Here is a 20,924-nt window from a genome sequence, read left to right on the forward strand (position 1 = left end):
AGAGAGAGAGAGAGAGAGAGAGAGAGAGCGAGCGAGCGAAGCGGAGGTGGTGGTGGTAGCGGGGAGGAAGCAGCCGCAGCGGGGGAGGGAGGGAGATCTAGGCGGCGGAGGAGGCGCGCGCGGGCAGGCCGGCGTCCATGGGGGCTCGCTGCTCCAAGCTCTCCGCCTGCTGGTGGCCGCCGCACTTCAAATCGCCCCGCCTCGGTAAGCAAACCCTCCACCAACCGCTCCCCCCGCCCGCATTGCCCGCCTCTGCCTGCCTCCCCGCTCGCCCTCGGATTCAGGGCGCCGTTCTCCTCCCCTCGTGCTCGCCGACGCGTTTCGTGTTTTCCGGCGGAGGGGAGGGCGGCCGCGGCCCCGCATTTGGGGGTCCTGGTCTCCTCGCTTTTTTTCCCGGCCAATTTCTCGCTCGCTGGCCTTGTCTGCTCCTGTTCGGTGGGTGGGGGGCTCGATCCGCTCGGCGGCTTCGGGGCTGATCCCGACGCGCGCACGCACGCGCTCACCCTGTTTGTCTCCGTGCCCCTGTAGAGAACGGCGCCGCCGGGGAGGACGGCAGCGGCGTGCCGGTGTTCGCGGAGTACAGCCTCGACGAGCTCCGCGCCGCCACCGACGGCTTCGCCACGGACCGCATCGTCTCCGAGCACGGCGAGAAGGCGCCCAACGTGGTCTACCGCGGCACGCTCTTCAGCTCCGGCGCCACCGTCGCCATCAAGCGCTTCGGCCGCTCCGCCTGGCCCGACGCGCGCCAGTTCGTGGTTCGTGCTCTTCCTTGCTGCTTGCTTTGCTCCACAGGGTGGATCATCGTCGTCTAGTATGCAGTGCTCGACTGGCCTCTGCTGCAGAGTCTGAACTGAATTTGGCTTTTCTGTTTTCGTGTGCGCAGGAGGAGGCTAGGGCCGTTGTGCTGCTGCGGAGCGGCCGCCTGTCCAACCTCATCGGGTGCTGCTGCGAGGGCGGCGAGCGGCTGCTCGTCGCCGAGTTCATGCCGCACGATACCCTCGCAAAGCATCTCTTCCACTGTATGTCTGTTACTCACTTTTTTCCTTGTTCCAAGTGTGTTGGATGCAATCACTAATGTGGTCCGTGCTAGTGTTGTTTCTGGGTTTGATATACTAGTGTAGGTAATTTATGTTTTTCACACTTCTTTCCTTGTTCCAAGTGTGTTGTATGCAATCACATATGCGGTCTATGCTTGTTCTAGTGTGTTGTATGCAGTCACAAATGTGGTCTATGCTTACTGTTGTTTCTAGATTTGGTATATGGTAATGTAGGTAGCTTAAGTAAACACTGTTGCTAATTGTGTGGGTTAGTCCTATTCTTGTTATGTTAGACTATAACCGGAAATCAGCACAGGTGATTAGTTACGCCTTTATATGCAAGAGTACTTTATAGAATGGGCAATTAATGATTCATGAATGTGATTATTGCACGATGGCATGGCTTTACTTACTACATTTTGTTTTGGTTCACATGTTTATCCTTGGCAAAGTACCTATGATAGGACCATTTAGTTTTGGTTCACAGGTGAAATGTGTTCGGGGCATTTAATTTTGGTTCACATGTGAAATGTGTTCAGGGCATTTAGCATTAATTGTTTTCCTTAAGAGCTTCTATTTTGAATACGGTATTCCATTTTGCGCTCATGGTTGTTATCCTTCTCAGGGGAGACCAAACCGTTGAGCTGGGCAATGAGGGTGCGAGCTGCACTCTATGTGGCCCAAGCACTGGAATACTGCACCCTCAAAGGGAGGGCTCTCTACCATGACCTGCATGCATACAGGGTCCTCTTTGATGTGGTGAGTCAGAACTTGTTCTCCTTGTGTGCTCTGCTTCCTAGCTGGGATTGCCAGAGTCAAGATATCTAATATATTTTTTTGTTTTTGCTCTGAATTACAGGATGGCAACCCTAGATTGTCATGTTTTGGTTTGATGAAGAACAGCAGAGATGGGAAAAGCTACAGTACCAATTTGGCTTTCACACCTCCTGAGTACCTTAAGACAGGTAAAGTGTGTCATACATATGCAAGTGATCCAGTGATCACGAACGTATTTCATGAATTTGCCATGTTTGCTTCTGATTAGAGGCTCAAATTCATCCCTCATGTTGTGCAGGTAGAGTAATCCCCGAGAGTGTGGTCTACAGCTTTGGTACCATCTTGCTTGACCTCCTAAGTGGAAAGCACATTCCACCAAGCCATGTAAGTGGAAATCATGTTGAAATTTGTGCATTGGCATTGTTGACGATCAACTTTGTCCAAGTAAATAATTGATTTGTCTCTTTTTTGTAGGCGCTTGACCTTATCAGAGGAAGGAACATCACCGTGCTCATGGATTCTTGCTTGGATGGTCACGTCTCCAGTTCTGATGGAACCGAAATGGTGCGGTTAGCATCCCGCTGCTTGCAATATGAAGCTCGCGACCGGCCAAACCTGAAAGCAGTAGTGTCTGCTCTTGCAAGCCTTCAAAAAGACGCTTCTGTAATGTTCCATCCTACTGATAATTTTCAATAGATTTCTTGGTGTTCTATAATATTGAAAAGTTCCAGCAATAACACAATCCTCACCAGCTAGTTGTTTTGCTGCGATTTCCAACTAGTACAATGTTATTTTGCAAGGAAATTACTTATTCTCTTCAATGCAACAGAACTATCTTTGCTTTTCTTTTTAATGCTATCTGAGAACAATCACACTGCTCCATCTTCTGTAGTGTATAAATGGACTTATCCTGTCAAACCATATATGCAGTTTTGCTTTCATAATTTTTTTGTGTCAATAAAGAAAAGCTAAATAAATTACTCAATTTCACACTTAAATTGAGCGTTATACACAAATATCAGTGATCTTAGTTGCACATACTCATCACAATTTGCACCTGTTTGCAGAGAATCTGTTAGCAATAGTCAAAACTGCATACGACAGATGTGTGATTATGAACATTATTAGCACGCAAAAAAAGTTGGGACTTTGTATAATTGGCACTTTATTAATTCTTTAGCACTCAACAAAGTACATCAGGGCTGGTATGCTACAATAAATGGTTGTCAAGCATCATATGGGCCACTTAGAATGTCATTGACCCAGCAGATCATATCTCTTTCCAGCCTGACATGGGCCAATGCCATACGTATCCACTGTTCAATAATTGATTTATAGCTTCTCGTATATCTGATCTGGAAGATACTTTGCTTAGCCCGAACAGCACATGGACGGACGGGATAATGAGCCTGTTGCTCGGGGTCCAGCCACCCTCTCCTGAACAGCAATGTTTTGGGTTACATACACTTTGTAGTAGATGGACTTATTCTGTCAAAGCATATATGCAGCTTTGTTTCGCTTATAACAAATTATGTAGTTTGCCTGCTCTGAAGTATATGGGCGGATTCACTCTCTCATATCACTTATGTAACTTTATTGCGTTTAGACAAAAGTTATGCACCTTTGCCTGCTTAAATAGTTCTAACTAAATCTTCATTGCAGGCTCCTTCACATACTTTACTGGGCATCTCACAGGATGCTGTCAAGGAGAACGCAGAACAAGTTTCATTTTCTGCTACTGAGAAAGCTTATGCGACAGCAGACCTTGAGCAGGTGCATGAGTTGCTGGAAAATGAGGGATATGATGAGGATGAGACAGCAAGTTTTAAGGTAAGAGTACTTGCCAATACATATGACTTTGCCCAGAATGCAAAATCTAAAAATGCACCAAACAAGATAATTGGGACCATTTAGTTTTGTCACCTTGCTCTTTTTATGTATTGCTTTAACTGATAACAATGAGTTTTTGTGTTGCACACACTTTTGAACGTTTGGAACTTGCAGGTGTCTTTAAGCTCGTGGCCTGGCCAACCATCTGAGAGTATTCAGGTCAAGAAGAATGGAGACGATGCTTTTCAATCCAAAGATTTTACGACTGTGCTGGAGTGTTACTCAAGGGTATGTTTTGATTATCATGACTGGGGGTATTGTTAAAAGTGAGATGTCATGTGCTGCATCTGCACTGTTCAGTTCAAGCCTAATTCCTAATAGAAGCAGTTCTTTTGTTGCATAACATGGAAATATGAATTGATCCAAAGCCGATTTAACAGTGGCTTTGAGACAGTGTGAAACTTGAGATTTACACTTTTGAGCTGTGCACATTTTGCAGTTTATCGATACTGGTGCAATGGAGTCTCCGACCATGCTTGTGCGGCGAGGGTTCGCGAACGTGGTGCTTGGCAGGATGGAGGATGCCTTGGAGGACGCAAGGAGAGCAGAGGGGATATCACCCGAGTGGCCGACGGCGCACTACCTGCAAGGGATGGCGCTCATCGGGCTCGGCATGGAGCTCGACGGGCACGAGAAGCTAAGGATCGCCGCCTCCTTGGAAGCCCAGAGAACCGGTAGGAACTAGGACTGTATAGAGCCGCCCGCGATGACGCCTCCTCTCTCTTCTGTACCTAGGTCGCCTGCGCTTTTGGGTGTCGTCGGTCCAACCAGATATGCTTTGCAACCAGTGGCACTAGGGTTGTTTTTTGGCCTCCCCTAAGTTAAATTGGTGTCTTCCTTCAGTGGTTTTACAAAACTCCTAGGCTGGCAGTTATTACTCCTCCGATATATCCATATAAGTAAAAAAATGGGCAATAGCGTTCCGTGGATTTGAGATTGTAAATTGACATTATTGTAGTCTTATGTCTCTCTCTAAATTCATGTATATACAGAACTCCAAAGAGAATTTCGAAGCTTTGAACTGCTGTGGTTCGTCAGGCATCTCCTCTCTGTTTGCACTGCAAGTGTCTGCGTTTGCGTGTAGCTGCTGCACAAAATGTGTAGCCCATATTTTTGGTGGTACCATTGAAGATGGCAACCTGTGCTATACAAGTAACTGGTCTTCTCATTGTTGAGAACCTGCTAGTAGGCTCCAGGATTTTGAAGTGATTTTGAACAGATTTAAGCAGTTGTTTTGTGTTTATTGGTGATGGGATTTGCCTCTTCGGAAGCAGATCATGCGACTCATTCAGCGTTTTTGAACTTTCCTTCAAAAAAGATTTAACTGAAAACATGACCATTTGTGGTCTGTACACAAATTACTATAATCATTCGCCTCTGTGGTCTGCACACAAAGCTATTGCGGAAGACACGTACACACACACGCTCTCTCTCTCAAAATATCCACAAAATATTTCAACAGAGAACATGACCATTTGTAGTCTGCACACAAAGTGCTATCATCATGTGTCTTTATTGTTATAAGGACATGATATATTGGAGGATTTTTTTTAATACTGACAAGCTCAAACATTTTTTAGCCTTTTCACTGTCATCGTTGGCTTCCAGCTTCGCTTGTTGCAAAAGTTAGTATATCGTGATGACGTTTGCTCTAAGAAATACTATCGGTGACCACAATTCACAAAGTTTGTTTCGTGGTCAAGGAACAACCTTTTTTCTGTTCAATTTTAGCTACTCCCTCTAATCCATATTACCTGTCACTCAAACACGACATAATTCAGTGCTATATACGACTCCCTCCGTACATAAATATAATTAAGTCTTTTTAGAGATTTTACATACAGATTCACTCACTTAGGTCCGTATGTTGTCCGCTTTGAAATATCTAAACGGCTTACATTTATGAACGGGGGGGAGTATGTTTCAGTGACAACTTTGATAGTAGGGAGTATTCAATTTTAGCTACTCATGTACCCAACATACAGCACATGATAGCACTGGTCTTTCGATTGAGTTAGCAAAAAAGCAGTCAACATTAGAGAAGGATCCATGCCAGCAGGCATTCTGCGCTTCTGACACAGCCACACAGGCACAATCATAACCATGAAAAGAGAAGCTTCGGCAACAAAATCTATCGAGCTGTACCAAATTATTACAGGCATGCGCCCCTGCCCATGATTCAGTGGCATGGTACACCACTGGAAAGCGCGACACGCTGAGGGTTCCCTTTTGAACAGTATATATGAATTAGTCGGTCACTCATGCTTTACTTAGCGAAACGGCGAACATTCCAAAACAAAAACAGAGGAGAAACATGGGGACGGTGTCCTGCTACAGAAAATGCGACTACTGCTTCTCAGTGCGCTCACATCGGGGTCTGCTGAGTCCCGAGCATTCCGCCGACAATGTTAGTCACCTGAAAAGAAGAAGCCACATGTATCAAAGCTATGTAGATATTTAAACCGCTGGGCATTATTATTTCTAGGCAAACAAAGAAAAGGAAGATTAATGAAACTGCAAATTCATAGTACATCCCTAAGGTAGCTAGCAGTTCCAAATCAAAAACCACATGAAGGCACAGGAAACAGTGTTTTCTTGCCCAAAGCAAAAAGGCAGTGATATTATCATTCTTTCCTATAAAAACCACATGTATCACAAGGGAACTTGCCTGCCAGTACTTTGAAACACACCGATCAATGCAACTGTTCTCTCCCATATTGAGTTCACCTTCTTTATGCCTGTTGAAACAGAACAAATCACAGGTAAAGGCCACGGTTAAATTCAACAGAGGATAAATCTTTCTTGTGGCTGTTAACCAATGAGTTACAACCAAAAGAGATGACTGATGGAAAGATAGACGCCACTTGACTATTTTGACCAGCTTGGTTGAACCATAATGAATTTTTGCATTATCTTAGCACATGAAAGAAATATATAACTGCAATATTTTGGTTACTGAGTTTTCAACTATAAACAGCAAATCAACAAAGCAATCCAGAACCAAGTAATGATGTGTTGAAAAAAATGGCAAGAGATTTCGAGTTAGAACGACCAGTACCTTTTCTCAATGCACTTCTCAAAACAAACATGTGTAAGCCTGCATACAAAAAAATGGCTCACGGCATCAACATGTGTACAATAGAAAAGGATTCAGGAGTAATGTGGCACAATCTAACTATCTCCGAGGAAAAAGAGTACAGAGTGGATGATACACCATGGCGACGCTGCTAAGGGCCAGTTCTTTTGTGGCTTATTTGGAGCTGTGCCACAGCTCCAAATAAGCCATAAAAGAAGTGGCCCTAAATATTTATCATCCCTATAACAATGTCAGACTGACATTTCAGAAGTGACTGCCTATGCAAGCATATTTGGAACACATAAATGAAACACAAAATTCTCTCTTGTCATCATTAATCTAGTTTAGACGAGGAAGCAACAAATGAGAATAAGTGAGTATCTACTACTAGCAAAGTACAGGGCATCTTGATGCTTACAAGTTACAAGTAATAGCAAGCCAACGTCACTAAATTACGCGATACTACCTCTTCTCCTAATCAATGTGACTAGTAGGTGCTATATAGGAGTACATTAACGAGCATCACACACATTAGTTGCAGGTTCATGGAAGATCATTCTATTAGGCAGTTCGACAACATATTTATCCTTGGCTCATCAAACAGCTCTATTCATAGTTTTCAGCACATAAACACCAGGATTATAACTATCAAACTACATTATGCTATTATTAGGAGTAGAGTAGCAGTAGTGCACACACATTATTTGCGGGTTCAGGGAAGATCATTCTATTAAGCAGTTCAAAAATATCATTGTCCTCGGCTCATCAAGAAGTTCCTACTCATAGTTGCCGATGCAGGGCATGGCAATCACTTGGCATAGCAGGGAAAATGTGTTTGCAAGGAAATCACTGAAGCAGTAAGGACATTAAACACCAGGCTTATAAGTTATAACTGTAAAACTACATTAGGCTAGTCTGAGACGCCACAGCAAGGGCAGACAATGGCATCCCTCAATGTATAACAACAGCTACGGAGTCGGTTCTACTCATTGCATCAACCAGTGATCTGATCTCGCAAGCCCCACCCAGGTGGTAGTAGAGCAAGCAGCTAGCTAACAGGCGAATCACTCACCGGTTGAAAAGCTCGACCCGGTACTCCATCTCCTTCTCCGCCATCCCGAACATCTGCACCGCGCAGCCACCGTCAGTTAACCTCATCACAAACTCGAAATCGAAGAGGAGGGCACAAAAAAAACATGGAAAATCCGGAAGCAAAGACGGGCGCGCGTACCATCTCCTTCTCCAGCTCGCTCCGCACGTCCTTGGCGGCAGCCATTGTCGCGACGCCTTCGCCTGCACAGACAGAATCGCTGAGCGCACCGATCTAAGCGAGGGAATCGTCCGAGGAAGGCACGGGGGGAAGAGACGGGGAGCAAAGACGGCGGTGCTTACGGGGAAGGATGACCGGAGTAGGCCGGAGATCTCGCGAGCTCGGCGGCGGCGGCGGTGGTCGAGATGCCGCGGAGGCGAAGAGGAACGCTAGAGCAGCCGCGCCTCAATCTCTAGGGTTTTGCTCTTCTTCTTTCTTGGAGGAGGAGGAGGAGGAGGACCTGCGCGTCCTCATATGGGCTTCGTGCTGACACCGTGGGCCTCCGGGCCCGCGTACGTTCGCCGGCCAAGGCCCACGTTTCTGGGCCGGTAGGTGATAAGCGGCTATATTTTGTTTTTGAAAAAAAAAACTCAATCGCTTCGTTCCCGAGCGGCTCGGAGCTATGAGCTTGGTCTATCCACTCCTGCGGCTCCCGTGCCGCTGCGCCCTCGCGTCGGCGCCGCGGGCCGCCGCGGCGTCGGTGGTGTCGGCCTCGGCCTCGGCCTCGGCGGTGGACGGCGGGGGCGGGGACTGGGAGCTGACGGCGCGGGAGAGGAGGGAGAGGCGGAGGGAGGCGAGGGAGCTCAAGGCGCGGGACTGGAAGGAGGAGGTGGAGGAGCGGCTCATCCACGAGCCGGCGCGGCGGCGGAAGAAGCCGCCGAAGCGGACGTGGCGGGAGGAGCTCAACCTCGACTTCCTCGCCGAGCACGGCCCCCAGTGGTGGCTCGTGCGCGTCTCCATGGCGCCCGGCACCGACTACGTCGACCTCATCACCAAGGCCGTCGCCCGCCGCTTCTCCGAGGTCTCCTTCAAGGTAGTATCGCTCCTAGTCTCTCCTCTAGCCTCCGAATGGAGCAATGGGTCGTTCGTTTAGATCGCTGGCCTCTCTCATGAGCATTTTGCCGAACACCTGAAGCGTAATGTGCCATGGGGTATCTTGATTGTGCTATATATGACCAATGCCGCCGTGCAGAACTCTCATCGCCACATAAATTTCACACCTACGGAACAATTGTGCATAACAGAACCTGTGAGGATGCATTTGGCTATTGGTTGTGAATTCTCGCGGCGACACTTGCCGTTTCATTTTCAGTAACTAATTTTTTTGTAGTCCTTGTTACTTGAATCATGCAATCATGTTAAACTTTGGGCTAGTGAGATGTGAGGTGAATCCAACTACGATAGCCTGCTTATTTGCAAGCCATGCTGCCTTGAGCTGTCCTTCTCACAAATATTCTCTGCAGATTTACAATCCTGCAATCCAAGTGAAGAAGAGGCTGAAAAGTGGTTTGATCAGTACCAAGTCAAAACCTCTGCATCCTGGGCTGGTCTTTCTGTACTGCACCTTAAACAAGGAGCTTCATGATTTCATCAGAGACACCGAAGGTTGTTATGGTTTCATTGGAGCTACAAGAGGTTCCATGTGGGTACTTCTCAACCCATTCACTAACCTCTGTCTGAAACTTTATTTGCTCTTCGCTTCGATTTTCTTGTTCGAATTGTCCATATTATTGCTTATACAGCTGATGTTAGATAGCTTGCCACCCTGGACTTTTGAAGTGTTTCTGATGAGTATTGTATATTGTACAATCATGTGCCGTCCGTAGTTGCAGAATAATCCTTTAACCCACAAAGTGACCAACACGCATTACTCAGTACCCAATTTCCCCAAAACAGCTAGTGTACCAATTTGATGATCTGGACTTCTTTTTGGAGCAAAATGGTGCTCTGTGCACTTGACATGAAGAACTTTTTGGAAGCGATAACTTGTTTGCTGTAATTGTAGCAGTGTATGAGTTATACTAGGTTTTTGATATGTAGTAACATAGCAGATCGGATCTCATATCTGTTGTATGATCAGTTGTGCCCTTCTTGTGCGTGCCATCGTAACAATACTTTCACCGTGCAGTAAAAGGCAGATTAAGAAGCCTAAACCTATTCCAGTTGAAGAGGTCGAATCAATTATTAAAAAGGAGAAGGAGGAACAAGAGAAAGCTGACAAAGAATTTGAAGACCTGGAAAACTGGGATAAGGGGTCTTTTGGTAAACCCGTTGAAGACTCTGAACTTATGTTAATTAATAAGATCAAGAAACAAGTCAAGAAATCAACTTCAAAAGGTGCCTCCAGCAACGACACTTTTACGCTTGGTGCCAGTGTTCATGTTCTCTCCGGGCCGTTTGCAGGCTTCACTGGCTCTCTTCTGGAAGTAAATCGCAAAAATAAGAAGGTTAGGCTGAATGGCTGATGACAGCTTCATAGTGAGCTAATTGCCTTGCTGTTCTCCGTTACCTTTTCTTCTCGTATTATCTGGTTATCTAAGAAGTGTTTTACCTCCCACAGGTTACTGTCCAGATGACACTTTTTGGCAAGGAGAGCTTTGTAGATCTAGATTTTGATCAAATTGAGGCACTGAATACTTAATGGTAATGAGAGTTGTGTCTAATACCTGAGCACTTCTGAATTCTGTTTTCGCTTACCTATGACTGAGCACTGGACAATAGCATTTAACCATCAGTTTCCAAGAATCAACATCTGCTACTCAACTTGCATCAGGTGGCCATAAAGTAAAAACAGTACCCAGGCAGTAATGTATTATAATCATTAGGGGGTTACTAGTACAAGTGGGGAGTCTCTTTCCCCTGGTTATGGCCTGAAAAGAATCATATAGGTAGAAGGCTTGCATATTTTTCATACACAAAATAAATTGTGTATCTGGAGTATGTGACCTCACATGTGGGCCTTTGGGTATAGGATAGGACGATCATTTCATTCGTTATCATTGCTGCTCTCCCAAGTGAAGTAAATCAAGTATATTTAAGGTTCTGCTGTAAGGAAATTTTATCATTGTTCCATGATATGTCAGTAGGGTGTCCATCAAATTGACTTTTCCCCCACAGTACTTTCCATACATTTCAGACCCTCTTAAGCTTCGTGGGCCTCCCATTCTGGTTTCTCATACTATATTGTGCGTTCTTATAAAAAGAAAAATGTTTCTCACATTTTTTTTTCATGTCTGAACAGGTAGGCACAGACCACTGTATCAGTAGTTTTGTTTTTCAAAATAGAATCAGAAGTTTGTCAGTTGGGCCCTGGAGATATGAATAAAGCACTTGGGGTATATGGATCTGTTGAAGACCACTGGATTGGGTGACAAACACAAGAGAAGAGTTAGCCCGTGGGCCAGTAAACGTTAAGCCGTAAGTACTCTCCACCACCATGTGTTTGAACAACTAAACGAACTCTGTGAATGGATCCTGAACTAAATTACTAGGTAGGGAGGAGTAAACAGGGAATGGCTTTTTTGCAGCCTTATTCATGTTGAAACAACTAAATAATCTCTTCTTTCAGCCTGACAGGTGTTAAACGCTGGTTTGCGAACGAGGATCGGATCTGTTGAACCAGGGAAATCGCGGACCTGACCTAACCTCCACTTGGTTGCTAAGGCCCTGTACAATGCAAGGTGCTTGGAGTAGATGCTTAGAGAAATAAACCAGTTTTTCTCTAAGCACCGGTGCTCATTTGTAGAGAGTATACGCTTAATTAAGCGTCTATCACGTAGAAATAAGCACCGGTGCTTAAGGAAAACTCGGTTTATTTTACTAAGCATCTCCCTAAGCACCTCCCATTGTACAAGGCCTAAAGTTCCACCTCGACCCAGTTATATCATATAGAGAGCAATGCTTCAACACTTTGTATTCTTTTTTAGCACAATAGGCTATTCATTCATTTAATAATTGTGATCAGTACATGCATTTACCAACCAGTTCAAATGAGGCAAAATTTTGTGTTTTAACCCTTTTCTGAAACTAAATCGAGATTTGACCCTAGTTTGAAAAAAATTCGAGATCTGACCCTTTTGATACCGCCAGGGTCCATGGCGGTAGGGTTGTTTCCTACCGCCAAGGTCCCTGGCGAGGTCCCTGGTGGTAGGCACGAGCATCGCGGTAGCAAAAGGGTCAGATATCGGAAAAAAATCCAGACTAGGGTCAGATCTCGATGTAGTTTCAGAAAAGGGTCAAAACCCGAAATTTAGCCTTCAAATGGCGGAAAAGGAAGGCCGGTTGTCGTTGGAGGTCATCATGTCTAGCAATCTTGAAATGTGCTGCTCCATCTGCTTTGCTTTGCTTTGCTTTCTGACAGAGTGAGGCCACTTTGGAGAAACAGTTCCAATCGAGTTGTTTTCATCAGTGTTCCATCCTTGAGACCAAAAGGCTTACAGTACAAGCTTCTTGCTTTCCTCCCTTTTCCTACAGTCTGTGGCAATGTGCTGATGATGCTGGAACAAAGCCTGCAATGTCTCCCACCTGAACAGATCCATCACCTTCGCTCCTTTTTCATGCCATGCTTTGCAATGGCATGCGTCGATCAAGACGCCGTCCTTCTTTCTTGTTTCAATCAGTGTTTCCAAACTAGTAGTATATTTTTCAGACAAATTCATCAGATCAAAGGTGATGATGGTAGGGCCTTGCTGTTCGTCCCGCCTAAGAGCATCTCCAACAGGCGCTGGTCGGGCCGCGCGCAAAAAACAGATATGCCGCGCGCGCATCTCCTGCTTTGATGCGGCGCGCAGCGCTGGCTCCAGCAGCCGTGCTAAAATGCAGCGCGCGCGACTCGCACAAACAACATATGCATTCAAAAACAAAAGCAAAAAAAATAAAAAACAAACAAAAATAAATAGTTCAATTTCGTTTATTACAACTCAAACAAACAGTTTATCGTTCAATACAACAAATAGTGCAATTAAACACAATAAATAGTTCAACAATACAATAACGAACGCACAAATCATGATGCTCTTTGTCGTCAATTCCATGCCCACCACGATCCTTGTGAAGATCATTATGCGCTGCAGGATGTCGAATGACATGATAGGAGGCAACAAAACGGGCCACCCTTTCAGCCCTCCGTCGCACTAGCACGGGATATCCCAAGAGCTCATACTGAGAGTAGTCTACATCTTGGCCACGCTCATTCTCGATGATCATGTTGTGCATGACCACACAAGCGTGCATTATGTACCAAAGCATCTTTTGATCCCAAAATCTAGTCGGTCCTTTCACAATAGCACATTGGGCTTGCAAAATCCCAAAAACTCTCTCCACATCTTTTCTAGCCGCCGCCTGAGCATTGTGGAAATCAAGATTTTTCTTACCTTCTGGCTTTTTCAACGGCTTGACAAAGGTTTGCCACTTTGGATAGATGCCATCCGCTAGATAATAGCCATAGTTGTATATACGGCCATTTGCTATAAACTGCACCGGTGACAACTTCCCATTTGCAATCTTACTCATCAGTGGTGACCGGTTGACAACATTGATGTCATTCAAAAATCCAGGCATTCCAAAAAATGCATGCCAAATCCAAGTCTCTTGATCGGCCACCGCTTCAAGGATTATAGTGGAACCCCTTTTTTTGCTCTAGAATTGCCCATGCCATGCCTTTGAACAATTCTTCCAAGTCTAATGCATGCAATCTATTGAGCCAAGCATGCCAGGAAAACCGCGAGCTTTGTTCATCGCTAAAAGCCTTGCGATGTCTTCAGCGTTGGGAGATCTCAAATACTCCTCGCGAAAGACTTGCACAATTCCGACTGCGAAGCGCTTGACACACATGATGGTTTGGCTCTCACCCATAGCCAAGTGATCATCAACTAGATCAGCCGTTATACCGTATGCCAACATACGCAAAGCGGCTGTCACCTTCTGAAAGGTGCTATGCCCGAGCTCTCCGGCGGTATTCCTCCTTTGCTGAAAAAAGCGGTCATGGCTCGCTAGTTTCTCTGCAATGCGCCTGAACAACTCGGTGCTCATCCTAAACCGGCGACGAAAATACGACTCGGGGTATGTGGGATTCTCCGCAAAATAATGCCTGATCAATCTGTTGTGGGCATCGATCCTATCCCTCCAAATTTTTTGCCAACCCATAACCGAACCACCGTGCTTCGGTTTTTTATTAATATGCATAGCTAGGATCATTGCAAGATCCTCCTCCTCTTCCATATCAAATTCTTCTTCGGAAGAATCATACGACGAACTCATCTACAATATTGAATACTATGCTATAAATAAAAAACTACAATCAATATGCACGAAATTCATGACTTTTGGGCAATACATACCTTCTAGGCGTTTTGTCGAACACCTTGCGGGCGCCGAGCGGCAGCGAGCGCTGTTCGTCGGCGGACCAGCATGCGCGCGAGGCGGCGGGCCTAGAGGGGGGCCGGAGAAAGCGCGCGCGGGGCGGGGATAGGCCGGGGAAGCGCCGAAACGGTCGCCAGGTGGCGCGGTCAGCGGCGACGGCACGGCTGGATGGGGGGTGAGAGGTGCGAGCGAGCGCGCGAGAGTCCAGCGCGCGGGAGCGGGCGCAGCAAATAAGCGGTGCGCGATTGCGTTTCAGCCCGCGCGCTGGACTACGTATTGCCGCGCGCGCGGTTTTTGCGGGCCCGCTGGAGCAACTATTCCGGTTGCGCGCGCATTAAAAGGGGGATTTTGCGTCGCGACGCTAATTTGACGCGCCTGTTGGAGATGCTCTAAACAAGCAGCTCGGTGCATTGTGACTGCACAGTGCGACATAAATGCACGCAATGATGGGCCAACTGAGTGTCAGAAAGTATTACTCCCTCCGTTCCAAAATATAGCGCGTACTCGGTTTCCGTGCTTCAACTTTGACCATTAATTTAATCAACAAGACCGATTGCGGCGGGCGAAAAAATTATATCAATGAATTCGTATTCAAAAAAAGTTTTTAATTATATAATTTTTGATCCCGCCGCAGTCGGTCTCGTGGGTTAAATTTATGGTCAAAGTTGAACCTCGAAAAGTGTGGGCGCGCTATATTTTGGAACGGAGGGAGTAGTACACTATGGGCCAGCAAATTGTACTGTTCGTTGGAGCACTTCACTTCACAATACGTACGTATGGTTTTACAGCCTCTTGGGGGGCATCAACTTTCTTGAGAGAAGAGGCAACTGGCTTAGATTTAGCAAGGACCAAGTACAGGGGAGAGGAGAACTAAGTATGGCAGGGAGTCGAGTGCAGCCCCGGTAGCTGCACCAACGAGCAGGGGAGGGTGGTGGCCCGTGGCTCAGGCTGATCGCATCCGTGATCCCGCCCGTCAGCCACGGTGGGCGTCACTGTCGGCTGCCGCCGCGGGGCACGAGGTACACCCGGGCGCGCACCACCGCGGCGTTGCACAGCTTGAACCCCGGCGCCACCGCGAACCCGACCACCATGCCGGCGCCGCGCGGCGCGGGCTCGGCCACGCTCTCCATGTACTCCGGGTGGAACTCGGCGCCGCGCCCGGCCTCGAAGTGGCTGGGCGGCGGCTCCAGCGCGAACGCCAGCAGGTGCAGCAGCCACACCGCCTTGGCCGCCCGCAGGAACTCCCCGTAGAACGGCGTGCGCGGGTGCGCGCCCGCGCCCACGGCCTTCTTGTGCTCGTCGGAACCAAGGACGGCCTCCTCCACGCGCGGCGGGAGCAGGGACGCGAACTTGCTGGCGGCGTACCGCCCGAAGGCGCACGTCGGGAGCACGCCCAGGAGCTCGCCGGGGTCCATGCCGCGCATGTCGCGGAACTGCGCGTACCGCTCCCGCCGGAACGCCGCCGGGTCGAGGAGGGAGGAGAGGGAGCCGTCCAGGTAGAAGGACTCGTGCTCGAAGCCGCCGAGCAGGACGGCCGTCGCGTGCGCCTCCAGCGCGTGCTTGGCGAGCTGCGGGGAGGAGACCGGGATCTTGGTGACGGACCGGGTGGCCGCCGCCGGGTCCAGCCCCGCCGCGCGGAGGAGGTGGAGCAGGTGCGCCGCGAACGCACGCGTCGCCGCGCGGGCCTGCTCCGCGCAGGCGACGAACAGCTCCGCCGTCGCCGCGCCGACCTCCGCGGCGGGGGCGGCCGCGAGGGTGTGGTGGTGCTTCTTGGAGGGGTGGAGGCGCGCGTTGCGGCGGTTTGTTGCGGTGGCGAGCTTCTCCTTGAGGCCGTCCACCTCGGCCTGCTTGCCCTGGAGCTGGCGGCGGAGGTCGTCGAGCGCGGCCTCGTAGGGCGCGACGGCCTCGCGGAGCGGCGGCGCGGAGGGGCTCGGGCGCGGGATGCGGCCGCCCGGGCTGGCGGCGGCGCGGCGGAAGCGGTCGCGGAGGCGCGCGAGGTGGCGGAGCTCGGCGACGACGCCGGCGTCGGCGGCGCGCATCCGGTCGGGGTCCCAGGGGCAGTGCGCGCCCTGGAGCGCCGCGTACGCGCGGCGCACGCCGGAGACGGCGTCGAACACCTCCGCCATGAGGGACTCCGCGTCGCCCGCCCGCTCGGCCCCCTCCGCCTCCTCCTCGGCGGCCGCGGCATTCTTGGTCCGCCTCTTCTGCTCCTCCCCCTCCTCCCAGATCCTGAGCCTCCGGGCCTCGTCGTCGCCCTCCTCCGCGCCCGCGCGGACCGCGGGGCGCGGGCATTCCTCGTGGGTGGCGGCGTCCCCGAAGTCGGCGAAGGGGTCGTCGTCGTCGTCGTCGTCGAGGTCGGAGCCGTGGTGGGCGTAGTTGCCCGGGAAGCGGTTGGAGAGGCAGGAGGAGGCGACGCGGTGGATCAGATCGCCGATGGTGACCGCCTTGCTCGCCATCTCCCTCTCGCTGGGTTGCAGTTGGACTCTGTGACTGCGCTCGTGGTCGTGGGTGGCGGATTCAAGGGAGGGAAGGAAAAGAGAGAGATGCTCTGCGGTGTGGAGCGCGGCTAGATGCGGACAAGGGAGTGAGCTGAGCCGAGCTGGTCCCGTGCCGCTGATAACTTTTACGTACGTGTTTTAATCTCTGGTCAGCTGTGAGTGAACAGTGAGCACCGTCACTTCCATAGTATTATTATTAGCTGCTAATAAAGTACTCTCTTCTCTCCGTAAACAAATATAAGAGCGTTTACATCACTACTTTAGTGATCTCCCTTGTACACAGTGATACTCACATGGTACTCCCTTTATATTTCGAAGGAAACATACTAGTACTCCCTTGTATTCGAACATACCAATCATGGGCTGTGACTTGTGAGCCCACTAAGCCATGTGATGGTTTAGCCAAAAACTTGTAAAAAGTGACCAGCCCATCCTTAGGGCCTCTTTGATTCGTACGATTTTCAAACCCTATTTAGTGCTGCAGGCGCCAGTTATAGGGCAATTTGTTAACGGGCGCCTGCAGTGCCCCCACGCTGGGCCGGCCCATCGAAATACTAGGAGTGACATAAAACTTGTTTTATTTCTTGTTCTCTACAGCCACGGGAGTCCCCTGTTTTAGGAAGCTTCCAAACCGGGTTTTTTCCTGATCCGTGCTCACTGCCTGGGAGGTTTTTATTTGGGTTGCCTTTATTTTTTGTTCTTTTTAAATGCGCATTTTTAAAATTCGTTTTTTTCTAAATTGATGGTTTTCTATTTTTGTGTTTTTATATGAAAATCGTGGTCATTTTTCAAATTTTGAACTTTTTTTGAAAATCAACGAACTTATTTCTAATTTGATGAGGCTTTTAAAATTTTGATGATTTTTTTTTCAAATTTGATGAACTTTTTCCAATTTTTATGAATTTTTTATCAAATTCAATGATTTTTTTTCAAGTTTGATGAAGTTTTTTTCAAAATAGATGAACCTTTTTTCAATTTTGATGAATTTGAGAAACCCGCTTGAAAATGTTCATAAAAAATCGTTCGACACCTCATGGTCCGAAGTGATGGGTTCCTTGCAAGCCAACCCATGTTCCTACGCTAGTGGGCGATGTGAGTGATACATATTGCTATAAGCGGGACATATCATATTATTTCTATGAGCTAATGAGTTGTTTCATCATGGCCCTCTCTTCATAGGCCTTCCCTTCTGGAAAAGAAGAGAAAACCTGTGAAAGGAGGGGCCCGGATGAATCCCAGCCTAGGCCTCCTCAGTGGCAGGCCATGTTCTCTCATTGTAGGATAACTCATCAAAGATGGGCCACTCTAAAAATAAAGCCTGTCACAGCCTAACGCGTTGCATTTTGATACGGATATATGCCTGGATTCTTTTATGTTATCCAGGGGGTGTGTGAATATCTCAAAAAAATTGATCAGGAAATTTTGGCGGGGAAGTAAAAATGGGCAGCATAAAGTCAGTTGGGTTTCTTCAAACTCAATGACACAACCCAAGTTTATGGGTGGAGTGGGCTTCAGAGATCATGAGCTTTTCAACCTAGCTATGCTCCTAGACAAGCATGTCACATTTTGCAGCAGCCTAATTCTCTTTGCGCAAGGATGTTAAAAGAAATTTACTTCGTGGACACCTCCATATTAGGTGCAGAATTGGGAACACACTCATCCCAAATATGGCGGGTAGTAGTGGAAGGTTCATATGTTTCCAACGTATTTATAATTTTTAATTGTTCCATACTATTATATTAACTGTGTTGGACGTTAATGGACTTTATTTTATACTTTTATATTATTTTGGGACTAACCTACTAACCCAAGGCCCAGTGCAAATTGCTTTTTTTTTACCTATTTCAGTGTTTCGCAGAAAAGGAATATCAAACAGAATCCAAACGGAATGAAACCATCGGGAGAGTTGTTTTTGGAACAAACGTGATCCAGAGGACTTGGAGTAGACGTCAAGCAACCAACGAGGTGGCCACGAGGCAGGGGCACGCCTACCCCCTAGGCGCGCCCTCCCCCCTCGTGGGCCCCTTGTGGCTCCACCTACCTACTTCTTCCTCCTATATTTAAATACATTATAACCGAACACTTTTCCAACCCTCTCAAGTAATCAGCAATTTTGGCCGTCGGATCCCACCTCTAAGTCACTTTTGGCCGTCTGATGCACCTCTTCGCTAACGTGTGGGCCACTACTCTGGAAAAAAATTCAGAGGCCTCGTGTTAATTCAGCGATGGATGATTGTCATGGACATTTTTTTTCTCTATAAAAGATCAACAAAATTTGCGTTGGGCGAGGCCCACCCCCTCCATCTCCCGCAATGTACCCCATCCCCTTCCGCTAATACGCCGCCGCCGCTGCCCTCATCGGCGCCGAGAGAGAGCTCCCTTGATTGCATCCTGGAGATAGGAGATACCGCTTCACGCTCGGCCCGAACTCGGCTTGAGGCGACGGAATCACGGAACCGGGGGTCGGCCGATCCGCCTGCAAGGTAGGGATCCCTTTCCGTCCCTCCCTCCCTTTCCTGGCGGCGGGGACGGCGACTACCCCAGTGCTCTCTGTGGTACTGTACCTTCAACCTTGCACGCCCCCACCGTTCGCAGCAGCAGGCAACACCAGGAGATGGCGACGGCAGCGGCGCCAGCTGCACTCATGCCCCTCTTCACCCATCAGACTGGCTTTCGTCCTTCGTAGGTGAGCGATGTCACTTCATCTTTCGCTCTCACGGGTAACTCATGCTGCGGCTTCTATCTTTACAATTTGCTTTTTCCATCCTATGATTACATTGTTTCCTCCCAATCTAAATTTTGTACAGTAATTATCCATACTGGGAGGTGGTCAATTGATTTGGCCAGCTATTGGAGAATGATTATCGCATTTTTTCTTGAAATTCTTCAGCTGATAATCTTTAATGGCTTCTGGACAGCTAATGGCTTCTATTTTCTCCTTACCATGCAAGTTAGAGTAGGTATTTACTCTTCAGTTACACATAGCATCTAAATAGTAGTAATTGATATCCTATAAAAACCTTAATTTGGACCCATCAACTGATAATCATGCAATCAGTTAACCTCGCTGCTCACATGTCATCCCTCTGTTTATATATTTATAAAATGTTTGTAGCTAAAAAGTAGTAACTGATGCCCTATAAATATGATTAATTTCCACCGGCCATTAACAATTCTGCAACCACAGTTAACGTCGCTGCTCACATGCCATCCCTCTATTTATATACATGTTTGTAGCTAAAAAGTAGTAACTGACATCCAATAAATATGATTAATTTCCACCGGCCATTAACAATTCTTCTACCACAGTTAACCTCGCTGTTCACATGTCATCTCTCTGTCTATATACATGTTTGTAGCTAAAAAGGAGTAACTGACATCCTATAAATATGATTAATTCCCACCGGCCATTAACAATTCTGCAACCATTTAAACTGACTGCTACGTGTCATCCCTCTGTTTACATAGAACGTCTGCAGTAGATATTGGAACACTCAACAATTCCTATTCTTAGGTACCACGCCTACACTCTCCTTATGTATATCTGTCTACTTTGCACTCAAATGTAGATGAATCAATCAAGGGATGAGTTTCATCCAAGAATAGCTTAAAGCATAGAGCATAATTAGATGATACGTTGAACCACGATGAATCTACTCTCTCCTCCTCAAAGGTACCAGCTATTGAATACTCGCTTATGCTTCGTACCTTTCACCTTTTCCTTCACAGTTTCCTGTTGCGCTTGCAGGCTTAGGTTCACTGCAAGTAGTTGACAAAAAAATGCAAGTGCACAACATAATACTTTTCTAACTTGTTAAATTTGGAATTTTTTTGTAGAAACAGGATTGATAGCGGCCTTTTGGATTGCACTCTTAATAAAGCTTTAAACTCAAGGCCTTTGATATTTGTGAAGTTCTAGAGTAAGAAGATTGACTGTAGCATCTTGGAACGCACTAATATTGAAGTAAATCCTTCAATATTTGTGTTGCCTTAAGGCTACAAGTTCTGTAATTTCCCCAAATATGAAGTACTTGGCATTTTCTCTACCTAAATATGAGTGTAATGTTTCAGATCATATAGTCCCAATATTATTAAGCCATCATGTACTTGGAAGTTATTTGTGCCCTTAGAATGCTGCGTTTAGCAAATCTTTGAGCATGCCATTCCTTCAGTTATGTACTAAGTATTTGGCAGAT

General features: G+C 47.4%; 4 protein-coding genes across 4 annotated transcripts; 2 read left to right on the forward strand and 2 right to left on the reverse strand.

The window, feature by feature from the left end:
• The first annotated feature begins 36 nt into the window (after positions 1-36).
• On the forward strand, positions 37-4,726 carry LOC119303887 (serine/threonine-protein kinase BSK5-like). Its single transcript, XM_037581036.1, has 10 exons — positions 37-204; positions 529-755; positions 884-1,019; positions 1,663-1,796; positions 1,897-2,002; positions 2,113-2,198; positions 2,289-2,477; positions 3,477-3,644; positions 3,819-3,932; positions 4,144-4,726. Exons 1-10 carry the CDS (start codon positions 138-140, stop codon positions 4,387-4,389), a joined length of 1,473 nt encoding a protein of 490 aa, XP_037436933.1. The 5' UTR covers positions 37-137; the 3' UTR covers positions 4,390-4,726.
• Positions 4,727-5,802: 1,076 nt separating this feature from the next.
• Positions 5,803-8,319, reverse strand: LOC119303888 (mitochondrial import inner membrane translocase subunit TIM10-like). Its single transcript, XM_037581037.1, has 6 exons — positions 8,173-8,319; positions 8,012-8,073; positions 7,853-7,905; positions 6,763-6,801; positions 6,373-6,442; positions 5,803-6,120 (listed from the first exon to the last, which is right to left on the reverse strand). Exons 2-6 carry the CDS (start codon positions 8,054-8,056, stop codon positions 6,070-6,072), a joined length of 258 nt encoding a protein of 85 aa, XP_037436934.1. The 5' UTR covers positions 8,057-8,073; positions 8,173-8,319; the 3' UTR covers positions 5,803-6,069.
• Positions 8,320-8,484: 165 nt separating this feature from the next.
• On the forward strand, positions 8,485-11,883 carry LOC119303889 (transcription termination/antitermination protein NusG-like). Its single transcript, XM_037581038.1, has 6 exons — positions 8,485-8,903; positions 9,334-9,512; positions 9,999-10,317; positions 10,431-10,513; positions 11,112-11,287; positions 11,439-11,883. Exons 1-4 carry the CDS (start codon positions 8,493-8,495, stop codon positions 10,509-10,511), a joined length of 990 nt encoding a protein of 329 aa, XP_037436935.1. The 5' UTR covers positions 8,485-8,492; the 3' UTR covers positions 10,512-10,513; positions 11,112-11,287; positions 11,439-11,883.
• A 3,081-nt stretch (positions 11,884-14,964) lies between these two features.
• LOC119303890 (protein GRAVITROPIC IN THE LIGHT 1-like) lies at positions 14,965-17,019 on the reverse strand. The gene has a single exon (XM_037581039.1). The coding sequence runs from the start codon at positions 16,684-16,686 to the stop codon at positions 15,220-15,222; it is 1,467 nt and encodes a 488-aa protein (XP_037436936.1). The 5' UTR covers positions 16,687-17,019; the 3' UTR covers positions 14,965-15,219.
• Positions 17,020-20,924: the final 3,905 nt, after the last annotated feature.

The sequence above is a fragment of the Triticum dicoccoides genome, chromosome 5A (assembly GCF_002162155.2).
Source record: "Triticum dicoccoides isolate Atlit2015 ecotype Zavitan chromosome 5A, WEW_v2.0, whole genome shotgun sequence".
Lineage (NCBI taxonomy): Eukaryota > Viridiplantae > Streptophyta > Magnoliopsida > Poales > Poaceae > Triticum > Triticum dicoccoides.